The sequence below is a fragment of the Hemitrygon akajei genome, chromosome 10 (genome assembly GCF_048418815.1).
Source record: "Hemitrygon akajei chromosome 10, sHemAka1.3, whole genome shotgun sequence".
NCBI lineage: Eukaryota > Metazoa > Chordata > Chondrichthyes > Myliobatiformes > Dasyatidae > Hemitrygon > Hemitrygon akajei.
In genome coordinates, this window is record NC_133133.1 from 169,448,422 (window position 1) to 169,475,528 (window position 27,107).

General features: G+C 43.1%; 1 protein-coding gene across 3 annotated transcripts in view; it reads right to left on the minus strand.

Moving 5' to 3' along the window:
- LOC140734934 (thyrotropin-releasing hormone-degrading ectoenzyme-like) overlaps window positions 1-13,739 on the minus strand; it is a 166,363-nt gene extending 152,624 nt beyond the window's left edge. Inside the window, exons 1-2 of one of the 3 annotated variants that reach the window (XM_073059650.1) lie at window positions 13,359-13,739; window positions 11,696-12,813 (exon numbers count right to left, since the gene is read on the minus strand). In XM_073059650.1, coding sequence (XP_072915751.1) covers window positions 11,696-12,414 — 719 coding nt within the window. In that variant the 5' untranslated portion in view covers window positions 12,415-12,813; window positions 13,359-13,739. Of the gene's footprint in view, window positions 1-11,695; window positions 13,333-13,358 lie in introns of those variants that run through there. The other 2 variants (XM_073059651.1, XM_073059653.1) reach the window with 2 other exon arrangements.
- Window positions 13,740-27,107: the final 13,368 nt, after the last annotated feature.

The window sequence follows — 27,107 nt, forward strand, 5'->3', positions numbered from 1 at the left end:
TTTCACAAATCCATGCTGACTTTGTCTGATGATTTCACCTCTTTCCAAATGTGCTGTTATCACATCTTTGATAACCGACTCGAGCATTTTCCCCACCACCGATGTCAGACTAACCGGTCTATAATTCCCCGGTTTCTCTCTCCCTCCTTTTTTAAAAAGTGGGCTTACATTAGCCACCCTCCAATCCTCAGGAACTAATCCAGAATCTAAGGAGTTTTGAAAAATTATCACTAAATGCATCCATTATTTCTTGGGCTACTTCCTTAAGCACTCTGGGATGCAGACCATCTGGCCCTGGGGATTTATCTGCCTTTAATCCCTTCAATTTACCTAACACTACTTCCCTACTAACATGTATTTCCCTCAGTTCCTCCATCTCACTAGACTCTCGATCCCTTACTATTTCCGGAAGATTATCTATGTCCTCCTTAGTGAAGACAGAACCAAAGTAGTTATTCAATTGGTCTGCCATGTCTTTGTTCCCTATGATCAATTCACCTGTTTCTGACTGTAAAGGACTTACATTTGTCTTGACCAATCTTTTTCTTTTCACGTATCTATAAAAGCTTTTACAGTCAGTTTTTATGTTCCCTGCCAGCTTTCTCTCATAATCTTTTTTCCCTTTCCTAATTAAGCCCTTTGTCCTCCTCTGCTGGTCTCTGAATTTCTCCCAGTCCTCAGGTGTGCCGCTTTTTTTTGCTAATTTATATGTTTCTTCTTTGGACTTGATACTACCATATGTTTCTTCTTTGGACTTGATACTATCAGGGTCTTGATCTGAAATTTTGACTGTACATTTCCCAACATGGATGCTGCCTGCCCCGCTCAGCTCCTTAAGTATTTTGTATGTGTTACTCAGGATTTCTGCCGTCTGTAGAGCCCCTTGCATCCTCTGTGCTCACGGTTGTGGTATAATATTTTAATATAGCAAGAACAGGTCTATGCAATTGATGGCCTGAAATCAACTAGTTTTTCACTTCTGATAATACCATTCTAACTGATAGAACATTACAGGGCAGGCACTTCAGACTTCAATGTAGTGCTGACCTTTTAACTTGCTTTATGATCAATCTAACCTTTCCCTACTATATAATCCTCCATTTATCCATCATCCATGTGTTTGTCTAAGAGATTCTTAAACGCCCCTAATGTATCTGTCTCTACCCCGACCCCTGGCAGGGTATTCTGTGCATCTATCACTCTCTCTGTAAAAAAAAAGCTTATCTCAGACATCTCCTCCAATCACCTTAAAATTATACCTGTCCTCATAAGGCATGCCCCCTAGTCTAGAAAGCATCCTGGTAAACTCCGCTCCACTCTCACTAAAGCTTCCACATCCTTCCAGAATTGAACACAGTCTAACCTGGATTTTATACAGCTACATTATGGCACAGCCCCTGAACTCAGTCCTCCAACTAACAAAGGCCAGCACACCATATGCCTTCTTAACAACCCTATCAACATGCACAACAACTTTGAGGGTTCTAAGGGTGATGACCCAAGATTCGTCTTCCACTCTGCTAAGAATTCTGCCATGAACCCTGTATTCTACCTTGAAATTCAACCTTTCAAAGTGAATCACTTCACACTTTTCCCAGTTGAGCTCCATCTGCCACTGCTCAGTCCAGCTCTACATCCTATCAATGTCTCATTGCAAAGTATAACGACCCTCCATACTGTCTACATCTCCAGCAGCCTTCATGTTGGTTGCAAACTTATCAACCCACCCTTCCACTCAGTCATCCAAGTTATTTATAAAAATCACAAAGAGCAGGGGGTCCCAGAACAGATTTCTCTCTATCTACTACCATCCTCTGCTTTCTATGGACAAACCAATTCCCCTAGATCCCCTGTCTCATGACTTTTTGAATGAGGCTACTACGGGGAAGTTTGTCAAATACCTTACTAGAATCATTTACACCACATCCACTGCTCTACCCTCATTGATATGTTTTGGCACTTCCTTAAAGAATTCATTCAGGCTCATGGGGCATGATTTGGCCAACACAAGGACATGTTGGCTATCCCTAATCAGCCCATGCTTCTCCAAATACTAATAAACCATAAAAGAGACAGAGGGTTAAGCGGAGTGGCCATCATTGGAGTGGCCATGGTCTGAGCGGGATCTAAAGTCAGAGATGGAACCTACAGGCTTTGACTCAAGAGGCTTCAATGCGATGAGGCCAAGACCAAAGAAATAGGTAAGAAGGGTCGGTTTTCCCTTTCGTTATTGCTGATTTGGTCTTGGCTGCCCAGAGTATTCTGCAGGCAAGATGGCAGATATGGCAGTGGAATGCCAGAACAGGAAAATAGAGCAGACAAATGAGTGGCGAAAGAGATGGTGCAGGGGACAGTGTTTCAAGTTCTTCGATCATTGGAACCTTTTCTGGGGAAGGGTGTACAGGTTGGAGGGATTGCGCCTGAACTGGAGGGGAATCAATATCCTGGTGGGGAGGTTTGCTAATACTATTGAGAGTTTCAACTAGATTTGCAGGGAGGCGGGAACTGAATTGAAAGGGCAGAGGATGGGGCAGTTTGTGCACAAGAGGAGACAGTGTGTAGGGAATTTGTGAGGAAAGATTGGCAGATGATAGAACAAAGATGCACTCAGCCAGATGGTTTGAGATGTATCTACTTTAATGTAAGAGATATCATAAACAAGGTGGATATACTTAGAGCGTTGATCAGTACATGGAACTATGAAGCTGTGACCATTACAGAGACTTGGATGTCTCAGGGGCAGGAATAGCTGCTGAGTGTGCCAGACTCTAGATATTTCAAAAAGGACAGGGAGTGAGGCAAAAGAGGTGGGAGCATGGCATTGATAATCAGGGATAGTGTCACAGCTGCAGAAAAGAAGGAAGTCATGGAGGGATTGTCTACTGAGTCAGTGTAGGTGGAAGTCAAAAACAGGAAGGGCAATAATTCTACTGGGTGTTTCTTTTATAGACCCCCCCCCCAATAGTAACAGACATCGAAGAGTGGATAAGGAGGCAGATTCTGGAACAGTGCAATAATAATAGGGTTGTTGAAATAGGTGATTTTAACTTTCCTAATATTGACTGGCATTTCCTTAGAGTAAGGTGTTTGGAAGGGGTGGAGTTTGTTAGGTGTGTTCAGGAAGGTTTCCTGATGCAATATGTAGGTCGGCTAACTAGAGGAAAGACTGTACTTGATCTGGTATTGGGATATGAACCTGGTCAGGGTTCAGATCGCTTGGTGGGAGAGCATTTTGGAGGTTGTGATCACAACGCTATCACCTTTATCATAGCACTGGAGAGGGACAGGAGCAGACAATTTGGGAAAACATTTAATTGGGATGGGGGAAATATGATGCTATTAGGCAGAAACTTGGGAGCATAAATTGACAGCAGATGTTCTCAGGGAAATGTGTGGCAGAAATGTGCAAAATGTTCAGGGAACATTTGCACAGCATTCTGCATAGGTATGTTCCGCTGAAGCAGGGAAAGGATGGTAGGATAAAAGAATCATGGTGTATGGTTGTAGAAAATCTATGGTTGTAGAAAAGGATGTAGAAAATCTAGTTGAAAAGAAAAACTTACGAAAGATTCAAGAAACTAGAAAAATTCAAGAAAATGAAATTAGGAGAGCTAGAAGGGGCCATGAGATGGCCTTGGCAAGCAGGATTAAGGAAACCTCCAAGGCATTCCACAAGTATATGAAGAACAAGAAGATGAGCCATGTGAGAATAGGACCAATCAGTTGCACGTACATGAACTCAGAGGAGGTAGCAGAGGTACTTAATGAATACTTTGCTTCAGTATTCACCAGGGAAAATGACCTTGGCAATTGTGGTGATGACTTGCAGTGGAGTGAAACACTTTGGCATAAAGACATTAATGAAGAGGATGTGCTGGAGGTTTTGAAAAGCATTAAGATAGATAAGTCACTGGGTCTGAATGAGACATACCCCAGGCTACTGTGAGAAATGAGGGAGGAGTTTGCTGTGCCTCTGGATCATCAATAGAAATGGGATAAGTACCAGAGGATTGGAGGGTTGCAAATGTTGTTCACTTGTTCAAGAAAGGGAGTAGAGATAACCCAGGAAATTATACACCAGTGAGTCTTACTTCAGTGGTGGGCAAGTTGTTAGAGGAGATACTGAAAGGCAAGATCTTCTGAGGTCACTTTATGAGCATTTGGAGATACATAATCTGATTAGAGATATTTAGCATGGCTTTGTCAAGGGCAGGCCGTGCCTTACAAGCCTGATTGAAATATTTGAGGATGTAACAAACCACATTGATGAAGGTAGAGCAATGGATATAGTGTATATGGATTTCAGTAAGGCATTTGATAAGGTTCCCCATGCAAGGCTTATTCAGAAAGTAAGGAGGCATGGATTCCAAGAAGACCTTGTTTTGTGGATCCAGAATTGGCTTGCCCACAGAAGGCAAAGAGAGGTTGTAGATGGTTTGTATTCTGCATGGAGTTTGGTGACCAGCGGTGTTCCAAAGGGATCTGTTCTGGGACCCCTCCTCTTTGTGACTTTTATAAATGACCTGGATGAGGAAGTAGAAGGGTGGGTTAGCAAGTTTGCTGATGGCACAAAAGTTGGGGGTGTTGTGGATAGTCTGGAGGGGTGTCAGATGTTACAGCACAACATCGATAGGATGCAGAACTGAGCTGAGAAGTGACAGATGGACTTCAACATAGATAAGTTTGAAGTGGTTTATTTTGGTAGGTCAAATTTGAAGACAGAATATAATATTAACAGTAAGACTCTTGGCAGTGTGGTGGATCAGCGAGATCTTGGGGTCCATGTCCATAGGATACTCAAAGCTGCTGCACAGTTTGGCAGTATTGTTAGGAAGCCATATGGTGTGTTGGCCTTCATCAATCGTGGAATTGAGTTTAAGAGGCATGAGGTAATGTTACAGCTATATAAGACTTCAGTTAGACCTCACTTGGAGTACTGTGTTCAGTTCTGGTCACCTCACTACAAGAAGGATGTGGATACTATAGAGAGAGTGCAGATGAGATTTACAAGGATGTTGCCTGGATTGGAGAGTATGCCTTATGAGCATAGGTTGATTGAACTTGGCATTTTCTCCTTGTAGTGACAGAGGATGAGAGATGACCCGATAGAGGTGTACAAAATGATGAGAGGCATTGATGGTGTGGACAGCCTTGGGCTTTTTCCAGGGCTGAAATGGCTAACATGAGGGGGCATACTGTTAAGGTGTTTGGAAGTAGGTATGGTGGGGGATGTCAAAAGTAAGTTTTTCATACAGTGTGTGGTGGGTGCGTGGAATGCACTGCCAGCAACAGTGGTAGAGGCAGATACAATGGGGGTTTTTTTAAGAGACTCTTAGGTAGGTACATGGAGCTTAGAAAAATATAGAGCACTATACGGTAGGGAAATTCTAGGCAGTTTCTAGAGTAGGTTACATGGTCGGCACAACACTGGGCCAAAGGGCCTGTGATGTGTTGTAGTTTTCTGTGTTCTGTGTTCTTCTTGTCTAGATGTTCCACATCTCTTGTCAACCATGGTTCCTTAACCCTTCCATCCTTCCCCTGCCTTAATCGGGAAAATCTATCCAGAGCCCAAAGCAAGTGCTCCCTAAACAAACTTCACATTTCCATTGTGCATTTGCCTGAGTACATCTGCTCCCAATGTATGTGCCTCAGTTCCTGGCCAATGGCAGTATAATTCACCCTCCTCCAATTAAATATTTCCCCATATCATCTGCTCCTATCCCTCTCCAAGGTAAAAATGATGGGGCAGTGGCATTGTTAATAAGGGATACTATCCAGCTCAGAAAGGGAACTCATCATGGAGGGATCATTTACTGAGTCGGTATAGATGGAAGTCAGACACAAAAAGGGAGCTTATGTGCTGTGTCGTATGACATGGGCGATCATGGTCTGTCCATGACCATGATTGCTCTTGGCAACTTTTTCTACAGAAGTAGTTTCCCATTGCTTTCTTCCAGGCAGTGCATTTACAAGATGGGTGATCCCCAGCCATTATCAATACTCTTCAGAGATTGTCTGCCTGGAGTCAGTGGTTGCATAACCAGGAACTGTGATATGCACCAGCTCCTCATACGACCATCCACCACCTACTCTCATGGCTTCACGTGACCCTGACTGGGGGCTAAGCAGGTGCTACACCTTGCCCAAGGGTGACCCGCAGGCTAGTGGAGGGATGGAGCACCTTACACCTCCTGTGGTAAAGACATATCTCCATTCTGCTACACAAGTATTCTTCAGACCGCCCTGTAGCAACAAAGACAAGTCTGTTGTACTATATAGTAAAGGTCAGCAAGTTGAGGTCACTGTGTCCAAAATGCTCTCTGATTAAGAGATCCAAAACCTGACATGGTACATTGCATAGCTCCAAATCCAATATGGTCACTCCTCTAGTTGGCCTGTCTACATATTGAGTCAGGAGTCTTTCCTGGACACACCTAACTAATTCCACCCCATCTAAACCTTTTGCATAAATGAGGTGCCAATCAATATTAGGGAAAATGAAGTCACCCATGACAGCAACCCAGTTATTTTCACGTCTTTCCAAAATCTGCCTCCTGGTCTGTTCCTTGGTGTCTCTGTTGCTGATGGGTTGCTAATAAAGTGATTGCTCCCTGTTTCTGACTTCCACACACACTGACCCAGCAAACAATCGTCCCACAATATCCTCCCTCTCTGCAGCTGTGATAAACAATGATTAACAATGCTACTCCCCCACCTCTTTTACCTCCCCCTCTGTCCCTTTTGAAACATCTAAAGCCCGGAACATCCAGCAGCCATTCATGCACTGGCGGCAGACAAGCCTCTTTAATGGCCTCAACATCATAGCTCCATTTACTGATCCATGCTCTAAGTTCATCAGTCTTGTTCCTGATACTTCTTACGTTAAAATAGACACATTTCAACACATCCAACTAGGTGCAATTTTGCCCTATCGGCTGCCTAACCTTCCTCACAAGGGTGGCAAGGTGGAGATACATCTCTACCAAAGGTGTAAGGCGCTCCTTCCCTCTGCTAGCCTGCAGGTCACCCCTGGGCAAGGTGTAACACCTGCTTCGGCCACCCTCCCTCCCCCCAATCAGGGTAATTTGTAGCCATGGAAGCGGGTGGTGGATGGTCGTATGAACAGTTGGTGTATATCACAAGTCCTGGTTATGTGACCACTGATACCAGGCAATCTCTGAAGAGTATTGATAATGGTTGGGGTTACCTGTTTTGTAAAAACACTGCCCAGAAGAATGCAATGTCAAACCAGTTGTCATGAACAATCACGGTTATAGATATGACCATGATCACCCACATCATATGAAAAGATACATGATGATGATCATCCTTCCTCACAGACTCTCTACAATACTGCATTTACCTGTATACCAGTTGCCTCATCCTCAGACCTATCATTGTCCCACTGAGAGATCCGACACCTGACGTGGTTTATTGCCTAGCACTAAATTCAATATGCCTCTCCTCTAGTCTGCCTGTTTCCTCTTGCACCCTTGCCAAACTAGTTTAAACCCTCCCTAACAGCTCTAGCAGATCTACCCACAGGGACATTGGTTCCCCTCAAGTTCAGGTGTAACCTGTCCTTTTTGTACAGAACATGCCTTTCCCAGAAGGGGTCCCAATGATCCATAAATCATAAACCCTCCCCCTGCACAAATTCCTCAACCACACATTCATCTGCCAAATCATCCTATACTTACCCTCAATGATGCATGGCACAGGCAGAAATTCAGAAATTACTACCCTTGATGTCCTGCTTTTCAGCTTCCTTCCTAACTCCCTATATTCACTCTTCAGGACCTCATCCATTTTCTTACCTAAGTTGTTGCTGCCATGAGGAAGGAGGTATGGGAGCCTCAGGACTCACTCCACCAGATTCATCTACAGTTACTACCCCTCAATCATCAGGCTCTTGGAACAATGGGGATAACTTCACTTGCCCATCTTTGAAATGTTCTCACAACTAATGGACTCATTCTCAAGGACTCTTCACCTCATGTTCTCAATGTTTATTGCCGATTTACTTGTATTATCGTTTCTTCTTTTGCACTTTCAGTTTCTTGTCTTCTATACTCAGCTTGAACGCTCTAATTGGGCAGGCTTTCATTGATTCTGATATAGTTAGTATTCAATAGATTTACGGAAACGAATCTCAGGGTTGTATGTGGCGACATATAAGTACTTTGATAATAAATTTCCTTTGCACTTTGGTACCAATATGCACCATGACTTCTGGTTGTCCACCCTCCCCATTTAGAATGGCCCAGGTACCTGGGAGGCAACATACCATCTGGGTATCCCTTTCACATCCATAGAATCTCTTGTTTGCTCCTCAAACTATTGAATTCCTTATCCTACCACTCTGCTCTTCTTCCCCTTCCCCTCTGAACTACAGAGACCCGGTTTCTGCAGCTTTCCCCAGTTGGTCATCTCCTCCCCCCAACCCCATACAGTATCCAAATCAGCATCTGTGTTATTGAGGGGAACAGTCACAGGGGTACAGTGCCTTAGAGAGCAGCATCCATCATTTAGGATCCCCACCACCCAGGGCATGCCCTCTTCACACTGTTACCATCGGGAAGGAGGTACTGAAGCCTGAAGGCACACACTCAGCGATTCAGCAACAGCTTCTTCCCCTCTGCTATCCGATTCCTAAATGGACATTGAACCCATGAACACCACCTCAGTACTGTTTTATTTCTGTTTTTCTTTTGCACTACTGTTACGTACCCGTGACACGTGACAGTGGTACCCTTGTCACGTGACTGGGGTTGAAGTTATACTGGACATGAGGTAATGGTCTTGTGATGGTGGAGTGATGTCATTTTCCCGCCAGTAGAGGTCATGTGACAGGTTTTTCTACAGGGTATAAAAGGAAGACCCATCCTGTCAGGTGGGGCAGTTCGTGGCGGAATTTACCAAGATGACTTCATGTCACTGCGTGATTTAATGTGATGACGCAGTTTAGTTAAAAATGAAGTTCTATATAATGCCTAAAGTTTAAAAGGTCATTGCTAACGGTTTCTTTGCTGGTGGAGAGTGAAGAAAAGTTTGGAAGGTAAAAATCGAGGAGAACCGATTTTCGAAGGTGGAAAAGTTCGACCTTGTTTGATCCTCATTCGGAAGGATTTCGTTGACTATTCTCGCTGTTAATCCCTGGGTTGACCAGAAAGGATTGAGAATAGTGTGGGAAGAAAGGTCAGTACCTTTAAGCCGTTATATTTTATAAAATTCTTCGTGGGAAAGTTCGACGCCGGGGAATCGAAGGACATCGACGTGGAAGAGAATTTAAATCGCCTTAAAAAGTCTCTCCCTTTTAAAAGGACTGTGAGCTTTTGAACTTTTGGCATATCGCTCTAAAGAACTGTTTTCTTTCGGCATACCGTTTTAAAGAACTGTTTTTTTTTCAATACCGCTTTAAAGACTGTTTGGGACTGCAAAGCTATTAAGAACTGTTTGAGCAGCTGCCCAGCAGCTGAGTTCCGGTCATGTTTGAGTTTGTTCACTTTTGAGGGGGTTTGTTTTCAGTGTTTAATAAACGTGTTACTTGTTATAAAAACCCTTGCCTATCTCATCTATATTTATTGTTGCCTGAATACGTAACACTACTTATTTTAACTTACGGTAACTAATTAACAGACATATATATATATTTACCCTAATTCAGTTTTTTTCTCTATTTATTTATCATGCATTGCATTGTACTGTTGCCATAAAGCTAACAATTTTCACAACAAATGCCAGTGATACTGAACCTGATTCTGATTCTGTACTGACTGCTCATTTCCTCTATCTCACCTACCTGTCTCCTGCACATTAGGGGTGACTATCTCCCTGTAGTTCATATCTATCACATCCTCGTTCCTCATATGAGCCAAAGATCATCAAGTTGCAGCTCCAGTTCCCAGACATGGTTTTTAAGGAGTTGCAGCTGGATGCACTTCATGCAGATGTAGTTATCAAAGAGATTGGAGATCTCATGGAATTTCCACATCTGACATGAAAAACACAACTCTGACCCTGGATTCATTCTCTATGCACTAATAGACAAAGAAAGAAAGAAAGAAAAAAACTTAAGAGAAACTTACCTTACCCTTCACCTCTTCTTGCCTAAGCTTCTTCGTCGAAGCCTCAAATACTGTACTCTAACACTGATCCACTCCAACAACGGACACTCCCACAATGGCCCCTCTGATTAAATTTAACTTCTTTTTCTAGTCACTTGCAAATTGCCTAATAAATCACAATAACTGAAATGTGCTCAAAAATTTGAAACCCCCACTCTCTTTTTAATTCTCGCACTGAGTCTCCTCCAAACAAACAAAACTGCTCATGATGACTCAGTGATCTTTTGTAAGTGGGACCCAGAAATGACTGAGTTTCTAATAATTTCTCATCAATGTAACCTGTTCCTTCACATGGTAGTGTAGCGGTTAGTGTGATGCCATTACAGCTCAGGGCATTTTGGAGTTCAGAGTTCAATTCCAGTGCCATCTGTGAGGAGTTTATCTGTTCTCCCTGTGACTGTGTGGATTTTGTCCAGATGCTCCGGTTTCCTCCCACAGTCCAAAAATGTACCAGTTAGTGGGTGAATTAATTATTATAAATTGTCCTGTGATCATGCTTGGGTTAAATAAGTGGATTGCTGGGCGGTACAGCTCATTGGGCGGGAAGATCCTGTTCCACACCATATCTCTGAATCTGGCAGGTGGAAAAGCATCTCTCCAGTCCAATGTGAGCATACACATCTAATCACTTCTGAAAGTTGTTTGCCAAAGGTACTTATTTTCATTTTCTAATGGCCAAGTAGCCCAGTTTCCCATTTAATTATTTTCTGTTCTTAGAAATATTAGCTGAGGACTGAGCTTTGTGGTCAGAGTGATGTGGGTCTATGAAGCCTGGTTTTCCTACAATGATGTAAGCAGCTATGGGTGGCAGGTTGGAACTATGTCTGTACCAAAGGATAATTAAAGATGTCCTTCCCTCCGCTAGCCTGCAGGTCACCCTTGGGCAAGGTGTAGCACCTGTTTAGCCCCAGTGAGGATCAAAATACATTATAGGCACCAAAACGGGCTTTGAATAGTCTTCTCTAATTTGGCCTCATATCATCGAACGACCAGAACAGCAGCCCCTGCTGGCACCATATCAACAACCTAAACATCAGGAGCAAGTATCCATACAGTTTGCCTTCCAATCGCCTGGAATTGTGTAATTCAAGGATAATGGCGCTGTTACACAACTACAATCCAACCTTTATTTTAAAAATCCACAACAGTCAACTCATGACATAGCTTGTGGTACAGCACTAATTTCGGAAGGGTTTTAACATTGTTAACATAGAAACCCACTGGTATCTAGTTAGATCACATTTAAACTTTTAAATTATTTTACAATAATTAGATATATTATTCAGTGTTATGCGGATAATCAATATGTCTATCACTTCCCCTTCTATTCTGGAGCGATCTACTGGATTGTATAAATGGATGGTGGATTGCATAATTCCAACATATATACTCAATGATACAACGTTTCACATCGCCATTCTGAACTATATAGCGGTTTCTGTGATCGTGCAATCGTCCCTCAGCACTTATTTATTTACATATGCAAGTTAAACAAACAGCTAAAGTTTCTTCACTCATACTGTTTGCCAATAAGCCAAGGTAGTACTTAACCACTCTTAGAAACTTACCTCATCTCCCCAGATGTCACAAACGGGCTCCGAAAGAAGCCAATCAGTTCCCCTATATTGTCATCGTAGTTTATTTTTACGGTGTAGTGTTCGCGTGCCTTGAGGGGCTGGGTCAGACTAATCACTAAAACTTGAGTCTTCGGGTACATGAAATATTTTCTGATGCCCAGAGGGACCGAGCTGTTTGCAAGAGTCACCTCCGCCCCTTTAACCGACAGTTTGTCCGCATGCAGTACGATGTGTTTGGTGGAGTTCACGCAGTCAATGTGAATGAGGACTGCTCCGGAGAAGGTCAAGTTGTCCATGGAAACAGTTAAGTTCAGATCGTAGTGAGAGGGTCTTAGAGAAGAGGGTAATCTCACCTGTGCCCAGGGTAGATCTGTAGCTTTACCTCGGCCCTCCCTGCTATGGTTGAGCTTGCCTCCGCTGTACATTGTAGTGTTCACTATCCTGTTGATACTTTCGACGCCACATTTCTCAAATTTGACACTCAGCAGCACCGCTATGATTGTGACTATGATGAGACCCAAGATGGAAATGGCAAAGCCTAGCACGAGTCTCTTGTGCACTGTGATGTGCCTTTCAGTGGTCCTGGGCCGAACCACCATTGAATCGGCCCACTGATCGGACAGTCCTCTTCCGTTCCGGGTCGAGTTCTCCTCTATAACCATCTGCGTGAAAGACATGCCTTTGTCTCGCTTGTCGTCTATTAAAGCCATCAGAATCCCTGTTGCTATTGTTTACAAACGGCGCAAGTGCCAGACTAACTCAGATAATCAGTACTTTTGTTCCAAACGGGAAAACAAATCCCATCTCCCGATATTAATTTATATATAGTCTTTTAACATTGGTCTCTAAATCAGTAACTAAAGGGACCGTGTTCTGAGTTCCAAAATAGTTAAATTCCACCTGTCTTTTTTACTGCTGTCAACTTCAGATTGCGCGGCTCGACATTTTTTTCTTTCAAAATCAGACTGTTACTGTGGTAGGAAGTCACTGCCAACTAAGTAACGGAGGTGAACGATTAAGATTCCACGCCGCTCTACGTTCCTGGACAGCCCTCGACGGAAAAGTGCCATTCATCAAAGTAACAGCTCCCACGTCCCTCCATCTGCAACCTGCTCTAGCGAGAGAGAGTAAGAGATTAGGCTGAGCTGAGGCATCAGGGGAAAGACCCAAATAAGCTGGCAGATCGTATCGGCAGTGTGGATAAATGTTTCATTGTGCACCCGGTCTTCCGCTATAAACCTGGGCTATTTGGTTTGAAAATAGTCGGTAATACATTTCCCATTTTAAGTTAGAGCGCCATTCCCAGGTGCTCAAGGAAAAAATGGGGTGGACAAACTGTTTCATCTGTACCAACGACTCGCAAATCTATACAAAAGGAGGCATTCCAATGACAACACCAACGCCCGTCAAACACAGCATTACAATAAATCGTAGCATCTATCACATCGCCGAAGCCCTGCTGCACCGGTGCACGTCCCGCCGACCTCTTCTTCCGAAACCAGCACGATAAATCAAACAATCAAGCCAATCCAGAGGTAATATCCAGAGATAAATGCGTTTGCGTGGTCTGGATATCGGCTCTTCTACGATAATAGCAAAGGGGAGATTATAACACCACACCCCCCTCCATATTAACTATTCATTTTGCAAATACCTTAAAATGTTGAGATAAGCGTGAGCAAATTCTATACTACATGTACAATTTACATAAGGAATATAGATAGAAGCGATTTAAGAAGTCTCAGACAGAAACGTGCACCATTCCGAAACGTTCACTGCAAGAATTAGCAGTGAAGAACGAGGTGTGCTTCTGAGGAGGATGTGCCGGACTGCTCGCGGTGCAGGGTGCGCTCTCGCTCTCTGGCCGGCCGGCTCCGGAGTTGCCTCTGTTTTCCCGCGGCGCCGCTTGTGCCCAGGAGGAAGCCGAGGATGATTGACAGGTAGTTGCAGCGGCTCGATTGATCCGCCCGCAGTCTCTGCGTCAGCGAACTGCCTCTGCCCACCCCCACCGACATCTGTAGAGGGCAATTGACATCTCCACCCCACACACCAATCTCAGCCACCCATGGAATCCTGTTGCAATTACCAATCTGCTGCAGTTCAGTATTTTTAGATGTTAGGAATGCCGCCCACTCGCTAAAATTAATAAACCTCTAAATGAGTTTTAAAACTTGTCGAATAAAGCTACAAATAATCCTTACTATACGTAGCACCTCTCCCATAATTGTCGGGATCAGAAAATCATGCATATCAATTTGTATTCTATAGAACTCGACGACTGGAGAGAGAACTCAAAATGACTCGACGTAGTATGAGAATATGTAAAGAGAAAATGAAGCGAAGGATAATCGTAGTGTAATCTCTTCAGCAACGTCCAAAAGTGCAGATGTACTGGAGCAGGGGTGGTGGGGGGGGGGGGCGCTGCCTCAGTCTCCTTTAAACGGGAGTTGACAACTGGGTGAAGTTATAGGCAGGGGCTGTAAAATGTCTAGATGCTGCTGACGAACAGAGCGCCCCCAATGACCAGCGGTGTTCCGCCGCGGTCCGAGTTGTGTCCGCTACTTCCCATCTGGCTAACAGAAGTTATAGCTTTGTGGCCACGTTTACAGATGATACAAACACAGGTGGAGGGGCAGGTTGGGTTGAGAAACGGGGTCTGCAGAAGAAGGATTTGGACAGATTTGGAGAACTGAGTAAGTTGGCAGGCGGAATGCAGTGCAACACACTAATCGGCAGGTCAGTTAGCATCCATGGAAAAGAGAAAGCTGTCGGCGTTTCTGGCTGACACCCTTCATCAGGGCTACTATTTTCTAGGCATAGACTGTTTTCTAAATGAGGAGCAAGTTCAGAAATCGGATTTGCAAAGGGACTTGGGAGTCCTGGCACAGGATCCCCTAAACATTAACTTGCAGGTTGAGTCTATGGTGAGGAAGATAAATGCAATGTTAGCATTCATTTTAAAGGGACCAGAATATAAAAGTAAGTTTGTAATACAGAGGCTTTATAAGGCATTGGTCGGACCACACTTGGAAATTTGGTGAGCAATTTTGAGCGCCATATATAAGAAAGAATATATTGGCATAGGAGGTGGTTTACCATTGCCTTCTTCTGGGCAGTGTCTTTACAAGACGGGTGACCATGGCCATTATCAATACTCTTCAGAGATTGTCTGCCTAGTGTCAGTAGTCACAGACCAGGACTTGTGATATGCACCAGTTGCTTGTTAGAGCATAATCTATAGTTAGGGTATATCGCAAAATATTAACTTCGGCAACCATTAGCTTTAAAACGCAGTGCTGGACAACAGTTTCCTAGAGCTGTGAACAGCAGTTAATTGAAAAACCAGACAATGCTGATTAACATACATTTTTGATATTTGGCGTGTGGGTACGAAGAAGGAGGTGTGAAAGTTATATATAATTCTAAGGGAGCATTGTAAATACATTGTAAATTGTCCTTTAATCATTAGCATATAAAATGTCACGTAATACTGGGCTGAACAGGCCTCTTCCTCTGAAAGGGTCTCCATATGATGCCTGATGCTCGTTTTTGTTGAACGAACTACTTATATATCCATTAGCTTCACTCTCTCTCTCTCTCTCTCTCTCTCTCTCTCTCTCTCTCTCTCTCTCTCTCTCTCTCTCTCTCTCTCTCTCTCTCTCTCTCTCTCTCTCTCTCTCTCTCTCTCTCTCCCTCGTGACTTTTTTCACATTACAACACTACTGATACGACCATCCACCAGCTGCTCCCATGGCTCCACACAGCCCGGACTGAGGGGGCTAAGCAGGTGCTACACCCTGCCCAAGAGTAACCAGCAGGTTCACAGGGGGAAAGAGTGCCTTACACCTCCTTTGGCAGAGATGTTTCTCTACACTGGCACCCACCCAAAAGATTGGCTGGTTCATTAATATCGTTTAGAGGAGATAACTTGCTCTCTTTACCTGATCTGCTTTATTGGCAGCTCCAGTCCCAAACCAACATTCAGCATCTTTCTTCATACCCCAGGATTTGGATGTAAGAGTTTCTCAGAGCAGCAACCAGCTTCACCTGCTGTGTCAGTGATGAAAAAGAGGTGTTTATTGAAGCTTGCACTGTTCAGCAGCCCCCAAAGATTTTCAAAGGAAAGTCTCCATGTAGTTCAGAATCATACAGCATACACTCCATACCAGAAGAAGATATTCACCCTTCAACGGAAATGTTAGCAGCTTGGCTCAGAAAATTAAGGAGATCTATTGTGGACATGCCAGCCAAGAAATACACATTCTACATTCAGTGGCCTCTTTATTCGGTACTCCTGCACACTTGCTCGATGATGCAAAGATCAGCCAATCATCAAGCAGCAACTCAGGACATGAAAGCAGGCAGACATAGTCAACAGGTTCAGTTGTTGTTCAGACCAAGCATCAGCATTGAGGAAGAAATGTGATCTAAGTAACTTTGACCATGGAATGATAGTTGGTGCCAGATGGGGTAGTCTGAGTATCCCAGAAACTGCTGACCTTCTGAGAATTTTACACATAATAGTCTTTGGAGTTTGGAGAGAATGGTGCAAAAAAAGCGAAGAAAAATGCAGTGAGTGGCACTTCTGTGGGTGAGAGAGGTCAGAGAAGAATGACAGGATTAGTTCAAGAAGGCGACAGTAACTCAGGTTAACCGGGCATTACAAAATTGGTGTGCAGAAGAGCACCGTTGAACACAACACGTCAATCCTTCAAGTGGATGGGCAACAGCAGCTGAAGATCGCGAAGGTGCACTGAGAGTCTACAGATACTGAAAATCTTGAGCATTACACGCAAAATGCTGAGTTTGTTGGCCATGACGGACTTAAAACATGGAAGAAAACATTGAACTCGAATGTGTCAAGGAATGCAATATTTAAATTGGTAAGGAGCGGGTAGAAAAGTGGATGCTTCCAGTGCGCCATCAGCGATAACTCTCCCAAGAGACCCAACATCGCAAGGAGAAACCCCCATGCCAGGGGCGGGTGAAGAAAGGTTGCATCACCTAGCCAGCAAAGGTCCCTATTTCGCTGTTATAGGGTGGAAAAGTAGGCTGAGAGACTATCGGTGCTGAGGGAACAGAGTTACGTTGTTGTTTGTGTACGGAGACAGTAAAGTGCGAGCTTCGATTAATTACGAATTGATTACCAGGGGGTTCGAATGATTGGAGGGATCATTTTCTTAAATATTTATGAAGAAAATGGCCTATGAGGCGTGGATAGGGAAGATTAAGAGTGGAGGCTCAAAGACCCTGGGGATGAATTGTGGAAAGCAGTTAGTGAAAACAAATCAAATAAATTGCATGAGATTAAATAGCTGTTACAATGGGATGTATGCGGGAAGATCTAATTGAAGTGGAGAGGGGAAACAGAAACTGACAGAGGAGTTGTGTAAGTGTACGGAAGAGCTGGAGATGGAGGGAAAAGAAAATGAAATTCTGAGAGCGCAAGGTCAGGCAACTTTGATACACCTGTCTCAGTGTGAACACTAAACGAGAGGAAGGGAGAAATGGGAAGAGGAATATAAAAAGGCGAGTAGAGAAATGGAAAATTCATTGTCAGCATATACGGACTGCTAGGATTGTCGTACAGAAATCGGCAGCCGAGAACCACGGCAGCGCCGAGCACACCAAGTGTTTAAAACAAATTGAAAAGCTGCAAAGAGAGCACAGAGAGCTGTGATATGTGCATTTGGTGGGAGCGCTGACGGTGATGGTGATATAGATTGGTGTAATTTAGTGTAAGAGGCGACACAGGCACACTACAATGGTGAGGATGATTGGGGAAGTGGCCCTCCTCCCCATGGATTTTTACAGGAGTGAGTGGAAACTTCAACACCCGCTGCCCCAGTGGCTCCTGTGGTAACGGGGAGAGTGCAGGCACACCACAGCCTGGGGCACCGATAGTGACACGGTGTACTTCCCTTTCCATGTGGCCCAATTGACTGCTGTAGCTGCGAATATACCAAAGTGTGGGCTGGGAGACTCGGGAACTTCTCAGTGCATTCAGCAGCATAGGATAATTCATAGTTCAGATGAAGCAGAGGAACGGAAGTTAACCCTTCTATGTTTAACTTCAGCGTTACACCCAGCCCTGCCGGAGGAACAAGCACAAGGCCAGGGGTCGCTGGGTGATTTACAGGGGGCGATATTAGAAGCTGCAGGGTCTAATCGAGGTGACCTGGTAGAGCCTTTGCGTAAATGCAGACAGCGCGAAGGAGAGCACTCATCTGCATTTGCGACCAGGTTGTGGTTGGTTTTCTCGCGTGTTTATGGCCCTACTTTGGATAGGCGAAATTTGACTCAGCGGCAGAGTAATAGCTGGCTGGTATAGCACAGTACTGCGGAGAGCAAAAGAACGTTAGAATTGTTTGATCCCAGTGATCCTACACACTGAGGCATGGGAACTTAGGAAAATGATTATAGCATGGGAGAAGGAAGTGTGAGAGCTAGATTTTAACTTCAGGAGTACTCCAGAGGCAGCTAGAGTGTCTTTGCCTTCGGGAAAATACACGGTATATCGTGTGGGAAATGCAGGTCAGGATAGAAGACAGCTGGAAGATTGTAGGAGCGAGGTGACACTTCCACCCAATCGGGGGGCTGTTGTTGGGGGCTACCATCTCCGTACGTGCTCAAATCTGCCGTTTCAACTGCGGCAACGTGGCAATTGGACAACAAACTGAATTTTAACACAGATCAGAGATGGGAGTTAGGGAAAGGTCCGAATATGTCGGAATTTGGTTGATGTGGGGGTGTCATGCATTAAAGTTGTGGAATGTTGTTTACTTGTACATCATGAATAATTTACAGCATCTTTTTTTGTTTTAAAGTCTTAAGAGTAACGCATTTCCTCAATTTATTCTGACTGATACTGAATATTTTGACAACCGTTTAATCCTTAGGAACAGGAGATTTGCTGCAATGGTTTAAAATGTGAATGACTTGTATGTTTCAATTGTGTAAAATGTGGCCACGTGTGAGTTCGCTTGAGAGAGTGTGTGTCTGAAAGAGTGCAAAGGCTGTTTTCAAAGGTTGTACCCTAAAGAGGTTGCATCAATATGTTAACGTGTCGGGGACCCCCATCAAGCTGTTTCTTTCTTTTCCTTGGTACTTTGGGAAAGGCGTAAAGCTTTCTCTTGGTGGAAATTAACGGCGTATTTTAAGTTTTGCATTACTCGCGGAAGGTTCTGAAGGGAGAACAGTGCAAGCATGGATTTTTGTGTTTTGTCCTGTCTGTGTTTTCAGTTTGTTTCTTCATTTGCTTTCCATGGAATTGATCTTAGGGGAGCCTAGATTCCCCACCGGCCATGTGTAATCTTGGTCGAAATGGAAATTTGTGCACCTCTATTCTGGATATGAGATGCTATATTTCTGAGGGAAAATTGGAATTGGGGGAAATTGCTCATTAGTGGATAGTTAAATTACGACTTTGAAATTAACAATTCTGGGAAGATTGGAATGTTCAGGGAGAAATCCTAAAAGTTGTTTTATTAAAAAGACTGCTTTCTTTTACAGAACATAAAAGATGTTGTTCAAGACTTTTGGCACATTGACTTTGAGTTTCAGATTCATTGGAAAATACTTTTGAAGTGATCAGCATTTTGTCATGTAAATTGCATGTGGAGGTTCAATTTAAATATTGGATTGCTCCAAACAGCATTTCAGCATTAATTTCCTCACCATCTTAAAGCACACATTTATCTAGCTGCTGCTAGATGTTCAAATTTAAAAGTCTTGTTCAGTCATCCTTGGCACCGCAGGGCTGGCATGTAGTTGGAAAGGGTATTAAAATTTCTACTCCTTGCAGGTAATCTTCATTGCACTGGGGTGTTACGATTTGATAGCAAATGATCCCAGGGGACAATTTGTATCAGAATAATAAGGGGGGGGCACAGTGGAAGGAGATTGGGAGCCAAACCCAAGAACAAGACACAAAGGAAAAACTTTTTTTTTGTTGTAGACAGTTCCTCATATGTATAGGATAGGAAGAGATGTTCTGTGGATAACAGTCGTGTGAATGTATCTGTTAAGGTGGTTACAGCCAAGTATTTTCCAAAGGATGCTTTGAACATTATTAACTACACAGGAGAACACTGTGCAGGGGGCAAGTTGAGTGAAAAGGTAATGTGGGTAAATTCATGAGACACAACTTAGAAATTCTGTTATCAGTACCTATGGAAATTTGTCATTGTCTATTTTGTCTGTAAATAATCGTTTTTTCTTACAATATACAATAGAGAGATGGGCATATTGTATAACAGTAGCAACAAAGTTATACCAAGGGGTGGAAGTAATGCCTTTGAAAAATCACAATGTCACCATTGGGAAGATGATTTTAATTCTGGCTGCTGGAGGACAAGCATTGTCTCAGCTAGCAGTGAACGTGGTAATGAAGGAGAACCTCAGAATCCAAACCTGTGATAGAAAACAATTTATTTTGGGGACTATGCTGTTATCATGTTGCCTCTGATTCCTCACTTGACTGCAGTCTGGACAGGTGTTGTGAACAGGACAAGGAAGATAATCTATCAATGGATTAAACACACAAAAGTAATTAAAATACATTGCTGTTCGGAAATGATTGACATTGGAATACCACTGATGATTGGCCTCATAATAGTCAAAGGCTCTGCTGAAGGTTACATGTGCTATGAATAAATTTGTGAAGAATTGAGGCAAGATTGTGTAAAGGAAATGAGACATGTCTGTTGACATTTGCGGATGAATAATGGTAATATGCAGGAAAACAGGAGTGCTAGGATCACAGTGGTAAGTCATGTTTCTTTTTGGGTCCTGTTTCAGGGAGAAAAGGACTTATAATTTGAACTTTATTGGTCTTATAAAGGACTTACAATTCACAACTTTATTGTAAATGTAATGGTATTGCTGATGTGAAGACAAATCAGAAACAAGGAAATGGATTATCATGTGCACCAGGTATCTCAGTCCCAGTGAGTCTGGAGCTCTAAGATTTTCCATATATACCTTACTCTATGATATGAATGATGACAATTGATACCACAACCATTACAATGCCAACGTTGGAACATAGGATGGTGAAGGGTAGTCCACTGTAGATAGTTCACCAGTTGATTGATTCACATCATCATGGATGGGTTGTGTAGCACCCGGTCAACTAAGAAGGGTACAGCCCAAAAATGAGTCAATTTGTTTGATGAGGATGGGATCTACAAGGGAGTGCATTTGCGCCTTGTCATCTAAAACAAGAATATTGGGTTTGTCCAGACGAGTTGATTAAGAATGGCTTAACAGATTGTGAGATTGTATCTTATAGTTATTGTCTATCTAATTTACCTGTCATTAACAGAACATTCCTGAAATTTGCTTGGTGATTACTACTTATTACATTGCTACTTCAAGCATATCTGACAAGAAGGGATCTTTGAGTTGCAATTTGTGGTTTTTAATGTTTTGAAATACATAGTTTTGACTGGGCAGGTATTACCCAAAACTTTTGTAATACCACCTATTCAACTGGAGATGGATATATTATAAATTATGCTACTGAGGGCTTACTTAGATATTTATCTACTGCTCTTTCACCAATTCTATTTTATGGCAGAGTGGGATAGAGTTATTTACAATATTATTTAACAATGGGATGAGTTATCCAAGACTATTAAATATCTTATAGGTTTAGTTAAAGATGTTTTGTAGAATCCATCCCTTTTGGAATAAAGATTGGAAGTGGGGTTTAAATGTTAATGTACATCCTCAGATGTGTATTACTTCACAGGTTGTTATTGCTTTCTTTGCTCTAATCATTATCCAATGTACTTTCCCCAGTGTTTATTTTTCATGGCAACATTAACAACCAGGATTTTGCGTTGGTAGGCCACAAGCCATTCTAAATGTCTTTTTGGTGATTTTGTTTGATTTCCTACCATAATGTTATGTTTAAGTATTATTAATTATTGTTAAATGCCTTGATATATGGCAGGATTCACCAACCTTTTTTGCACCGCGGACCGGTTTAATATTAACAATATTCTTGCGGACCGGCTGACGGGGCGGGTAATCACGACCGGAATACAGCGATACTGGAAGGAGGTTCCTTATGTCCAGCCTATTCCGCAATTTAGTTTTCGTGGCTATCAGCACTTGCTTCTGTTCCGCTTGCTCACGTTTTTTTTCCGCTCAAAAAACTCAAAGGGTTTGTCTTTAAGTGCAGGGTGCTTGGACTCAAAGTGCCGAAGCGGTTTCGAGGGTTTCATTGCCTCATTAGACAGCCTCCCGTCCACCCACCGCCAGACGCTTTGGCCAGGTGTGGCTGGTCGTGGGTGGGTGAGAGGACAAGGTCAGGGCCGGAGGTCCCCGTGCCCAGTGAAGCGACCGACCGACCAAGCGAGGAGTGCGACAGGACGCGCGCCCGCAGGCAGGTAAGATCTATCGGCCGACAAAAGTTTGGCTCGAGGGATGACTTTCAGTAGATGGCAGCGAGGTAGCTGCTCTGCTACTTACGAAACCCTGAGCCCGAATTAGGTCGACTGCGAATATTTTAGCACCGGGTTCCTCACGAACATTCGGTGTGGTAAACAGGTTTAGAGGCGGCGCCCATCTGTCCGCGCTCCAGGCCGGTAGCAACGGCACCTCCCGCCGGCCGTGCGAGGCGGCCGGTTACCCGAGGCCAACCAGTGACCCCTGGCGCTGGGGTATCACTGCGTTTAGGTGACTGATGACTTCGTGTGCATTCAAGTTCAACAGTCGGCGTGACAGGGAATGAGGAAAGGTGCAGCTGACTCATATCGTTTCCTCGCGGCCCGATACCGGTCCGCGGCAGGTGGTTGGGGACCACCGATAGTTGGTATGAAATAGAATACATTTTTATCATGTTTCTTCATGTTTTGGTATCGATGATATTTTAAAATCTTTATCTGAATTAATTGATGAAATGAATGCTTATGTTCCTTTTGTGCTCTATTCACTCAGAGAAGTGAACAGTAGTGTGATCCCCAGGAGTTTCTGTGGATCAAAAGGGGGGAGATGTTGACCATGGTGGATTTAAAATATGGAAGAAAATGTTGAACTCAAAATGAGTCAAAGACAGTGGAAGAAGACAGATCAATTGTCTTTGTTCCTGCTATGTGCTTGGAGATGGAGACTGCCATTTTGGGGAACTGTTTAACATCCTTCATTTTGTGAGATTTCAGGTAATCTGCTGGATTGGAGATAATTTCCAAGTAAGAAATTATTTGTGAGGTGTTCTTTGATATAACATAACATGCAGGTTGGTGAATGTTGGGGTTGGTGCTGCCTGGAGTGATTCCACCTAGAACAAAAAGCCATAAATTATCGACTGTCACTTACTGGGAAGAGGGCAATTAATGGATGCTGCCCTGGAGCAGAGCTAATAAAAAGGTGCTAAAGGTCAATCAGATGATCTACAGCAATGACACTGGAATGTAATATTTGAATTGGCAAGGAATGAGTATGAAAGTGGACACTTTGAGTGCACCGTCAGCAATAACTCACTCAAGTGACACACCATCATAAGGAAGAACCCCTGTGCCAGGGGCTAGATGAAGAGAGAGTCAATCATCTGGCCAAGAGAGATCCCCTATTTCGGTGATATAAATTATCATGTTCTAAGCTGTTGGTCCAGGGTCAACATAGTTACATTGCTGTCTGCACAGAGACAATAAAGTGTGAGTTTCAATTAATTATGAGTTGTGTAGTGAGTTTCCCAACCTAATTCCATTGATGAATGGTCAACAAACTCCTCCAACGTTTTGTGTGTAAGACATGTTTTAGGCATTCTACCACTCAGCTCTCAGTCTGTAGACTCACAGACTTCAGCCCTCAATGTGCACAAACAAACACATTTTAGATGTAATTTTTTTTTTTGCTTTCAAAACAACATGTTAAGCACTACCTCATCAAAGGTACACCATCAGATTCTAAATGTTCCAATAGGTCAAAATCTCAACTACAACAGCTACAAAAATTGTGTTAGTAAAGTAGATTTTCACCTACTGAGCTTCCAGGTCCATCAGCTTGAACAGAGTCACTTTGGAACATTTAGAACAGGACACCCCTTTCAAACTGAGATGAGGAGGAAATTCTTTCACCAGAGGGTAGTAAATCTGTGAAATTCATTGCCACAGACAGCTGTGGAGACCAAGTCATTGGGTATATTTAAAGAGAAGATTAACAGGTTTTGATAAGTAATGGTGTCAAAAGTTACAAGGAGAAAGCAGGAGAATGGAGTTGAAAGGGATAATAAATTGGCCATGATTGAATAGCAGAGCAGACTCTATTTCAAACTCTATTTGAAATGCATCAAGTTAGATAAGCCATCAGGACTGGATGGGATATATCCCAGGCTACTGTGAGAAGCGAGGGAGGAGATTGCTGAGCCTCTTGCAATAATCTTTACATCACCAATAGGGACCGGAGAAGTACCGGAGGATTGGAGGGTTGTAAATGGTTTCCCTTTCTCAAGAAAGGGAATAGAGATAACCCAGGAAATTATAGACCAGTGAGTCTGACTTCAGTGATAGGCAAGTTATTGGAGAAGATCCTGAGAGGCAGGATTTATAAGCATTTGGAGAGACATAATCTGATTAGGGATAATCAGAATGGCTTTGTCAAGGGTAGGTTGTGGTTACGAACCTGATTGAATTATTTGAGGATGTAACAAAACACATTGATGAAGGTAGAGCAGTGGATGTAGTGTATATGGATTTCAATAAGGCATTTGATAATGTCCTCCTTCAGTAAGTAAAGAGGCATGGGATCCAAGGAGACCTTGCTTTGTGGATCCAGAATTGGCTTGCTCACAGAAGGCAAAGGATGGTTGTAGATGGTTCGCATTCTGCATGGATGTCAGTGACCAGTGGTGTTCCGTGGGGATCTGTTCTGGGACCCCTCCTCTTTGTGATTTTTATAAATGACCTGGATGAAAAAGTAGAAGGGTAGGTTAGTGAGTTTGCTGATGACACAAAGGTTTGATGTGCTGTGGATAGTCTGGAGGGGTGTCAGAGGTTACAGCGCGACATCGATAGGATGCAGAACTGGACTGAGAAGTGGCAGATGGACTTCAACCCAAATAAGTGTGAAGTGTTTTATTTTGGTAGGTCAAATTTGAAGATAGAATATAATATTAATGATAAGGCTCTTGGCAGTGTGGAGGATCAGCGAGATCTTGGGGTCCAGTCCATAGGACACTCAAAGCTGCTGTGCACATTGACAGTGTTGTTAAGAAGGCACATGGTGTGTTGGCCTTCATCAACTGTGGGATTGAGTTCAAGAGCTGAGAGGTAATGTTCCAGCTATATAAGACCTTGGTCAGACCCCACTTGGAGTACTGTGTTTAGTTCTGGTCACATCACTACAGGAAGGATGTGGATGCTATAGAGAGAGTGCAGAGGAGATTTACAAGGATGTCTGGATTGGAGAGTGTGCCTTATGAGAATAGGTTGGGTGGACTTGGCCTTTTCTCGGAGCGATGGAGGATGAGAGGTGACCTGATAGAGGTGTATAAGATGATGGGGGGCATTGATCGCATGAATAGCCGGAGGCTTTTTCCCAGGGCTGAAATGGCTAACACAAGGGGCATAGTTTTAAGGTGCTTGGAAATAGGTACCAAAGGCATGTCAGGGGTAGGTTTTTCACACAGAGACTGGTGGGTGCGTGGAATGCACTGCCGGTGGCAGTGATGGAAGCGGATACAATAGGGTCTTTTAAGAGCCTCTTGGATAGGTACATGGAGCTTAGAAAATAGAGGGCTATGCACTAGGGAAATTCTAGGCAATTTCTTGAGTAGGTTACATGGTCGGCACAACATTGTGGGCCGAAGGGCCTGTAATGTGCCGTAAATTTCTATGTTCTATGTTATTAACTAATCAACTGAATTACAAAGATCTAATATCCATTCAGGATTCTCAAAACTTTTATGTATAAAGAGGAATCCTCATTAAATTTTAAAATATTTCCCATAAAGTTCAATTTAACATAAAATAAAACTTTGGAGCACACTCATGCACGGCATACTGCTTCTGTTTTTAGGTTATTTTAGTTTTTCAAAAAAATATAAAGCTCAAAGTAGATTTTTCAAAGTTTGTATACATTATACAACCTTGAGAATCATCTCCTAGCAGACGGCCACAGAATGAAGAAACCCCAAAGAACCCATACAAAAAAAAGACCGTCAAACACCTAATGTGCAGAAAAAAAACACATACTGCCCACAAAAGAAACACAAAAAAAAAAGAACCTATAAAAAAAAGACCACTGAACATCCAATGTGCAGTGGAAAAAAAACACAACATGCAAGCAAAGAGTCAGGTTTCTCTTTTAATCAGATCATGCCCTTTAGTGTGTGTGCTTGGTAATCATGAAAACAGGAGAAAATCTGCAGATGCTGAAAATTCAAGCAACACACAGAAAATGCTGGTGGAACGCAGCAAGCCAGGCAGCATCTATAGGAAGAAGCACTGTCAACATTTTGGGTTGAGACCCTACATCAGGACTAACGGAGAAAAGAGATAGTAAGAGATTTGAAAGTGGGAGGGGGAGACCCAAAATGATAGGAGAAGACAGGAGGGGGAGGGATGAAGCCTAGAGCTGGGAAGTTGATTGGCAAAAGGGATACAAGACTGGAGAAGGGGGAATATCATAGGACAGAAGGCCTTGGAAGAAAGAAAGGGGGAGGAGAGCACCAGAGGAAGATGGAGAACAGGCAAGGAGTTATTGTGAGAGGGGAAAGAGAGAGAAAAAATTATTAAAAGTTAAATATTAGGTAAGGGGTAAGAAGAGGAGGAGGGGCATTGACGGAAGTTAGAGAAATCACTGTTCATGCCATCAGGTTGGAGGCTACCCAGACGGAATACAAGTGTTGTTCCTCCAACATGAGTGTGTCTTCATCTCGACAGTAGAGGAGGCCATGGATTTTCATTCCCATTCCGATATGTCACACATTTTAATTTCATGTCCCATTCCTATATGTCAATCCATGCTGCCCTCTTGCCTGCCCTGATGCTGTAAAATGCCTCACTAACGGTCAGTTCTCATTCTCCCTCTGATTTGGCTCAACATATCTTGATACAATCTTTTGTCTCATACCTCACTTCTCCCCCCAGTTCTGCTTTGAAACCTGACAGTTTTGAAACTTTCTACTCTTCCAGCAGTTCTGTGAAAGGGTCTTTGACCCAATATGTTAACTGCCTTCTCTTTCCACAGATGCTGCTTCACTGACTAAGTTCTTTTGTTGGTTCTATTATTTAAGATTCCACCATCTGCAGTTTTTTTTCTTCTCTATTGACTCAAACATTGTTAGCAATAAAGCAACTGAGCTTCCAGGAATCTTTTGGATGAGCAAAATAGTCTAAATTAAGCAATCTGAGAACAATACTAAACTTTGGTGCTGTCAATGAGCTAGAGGCAA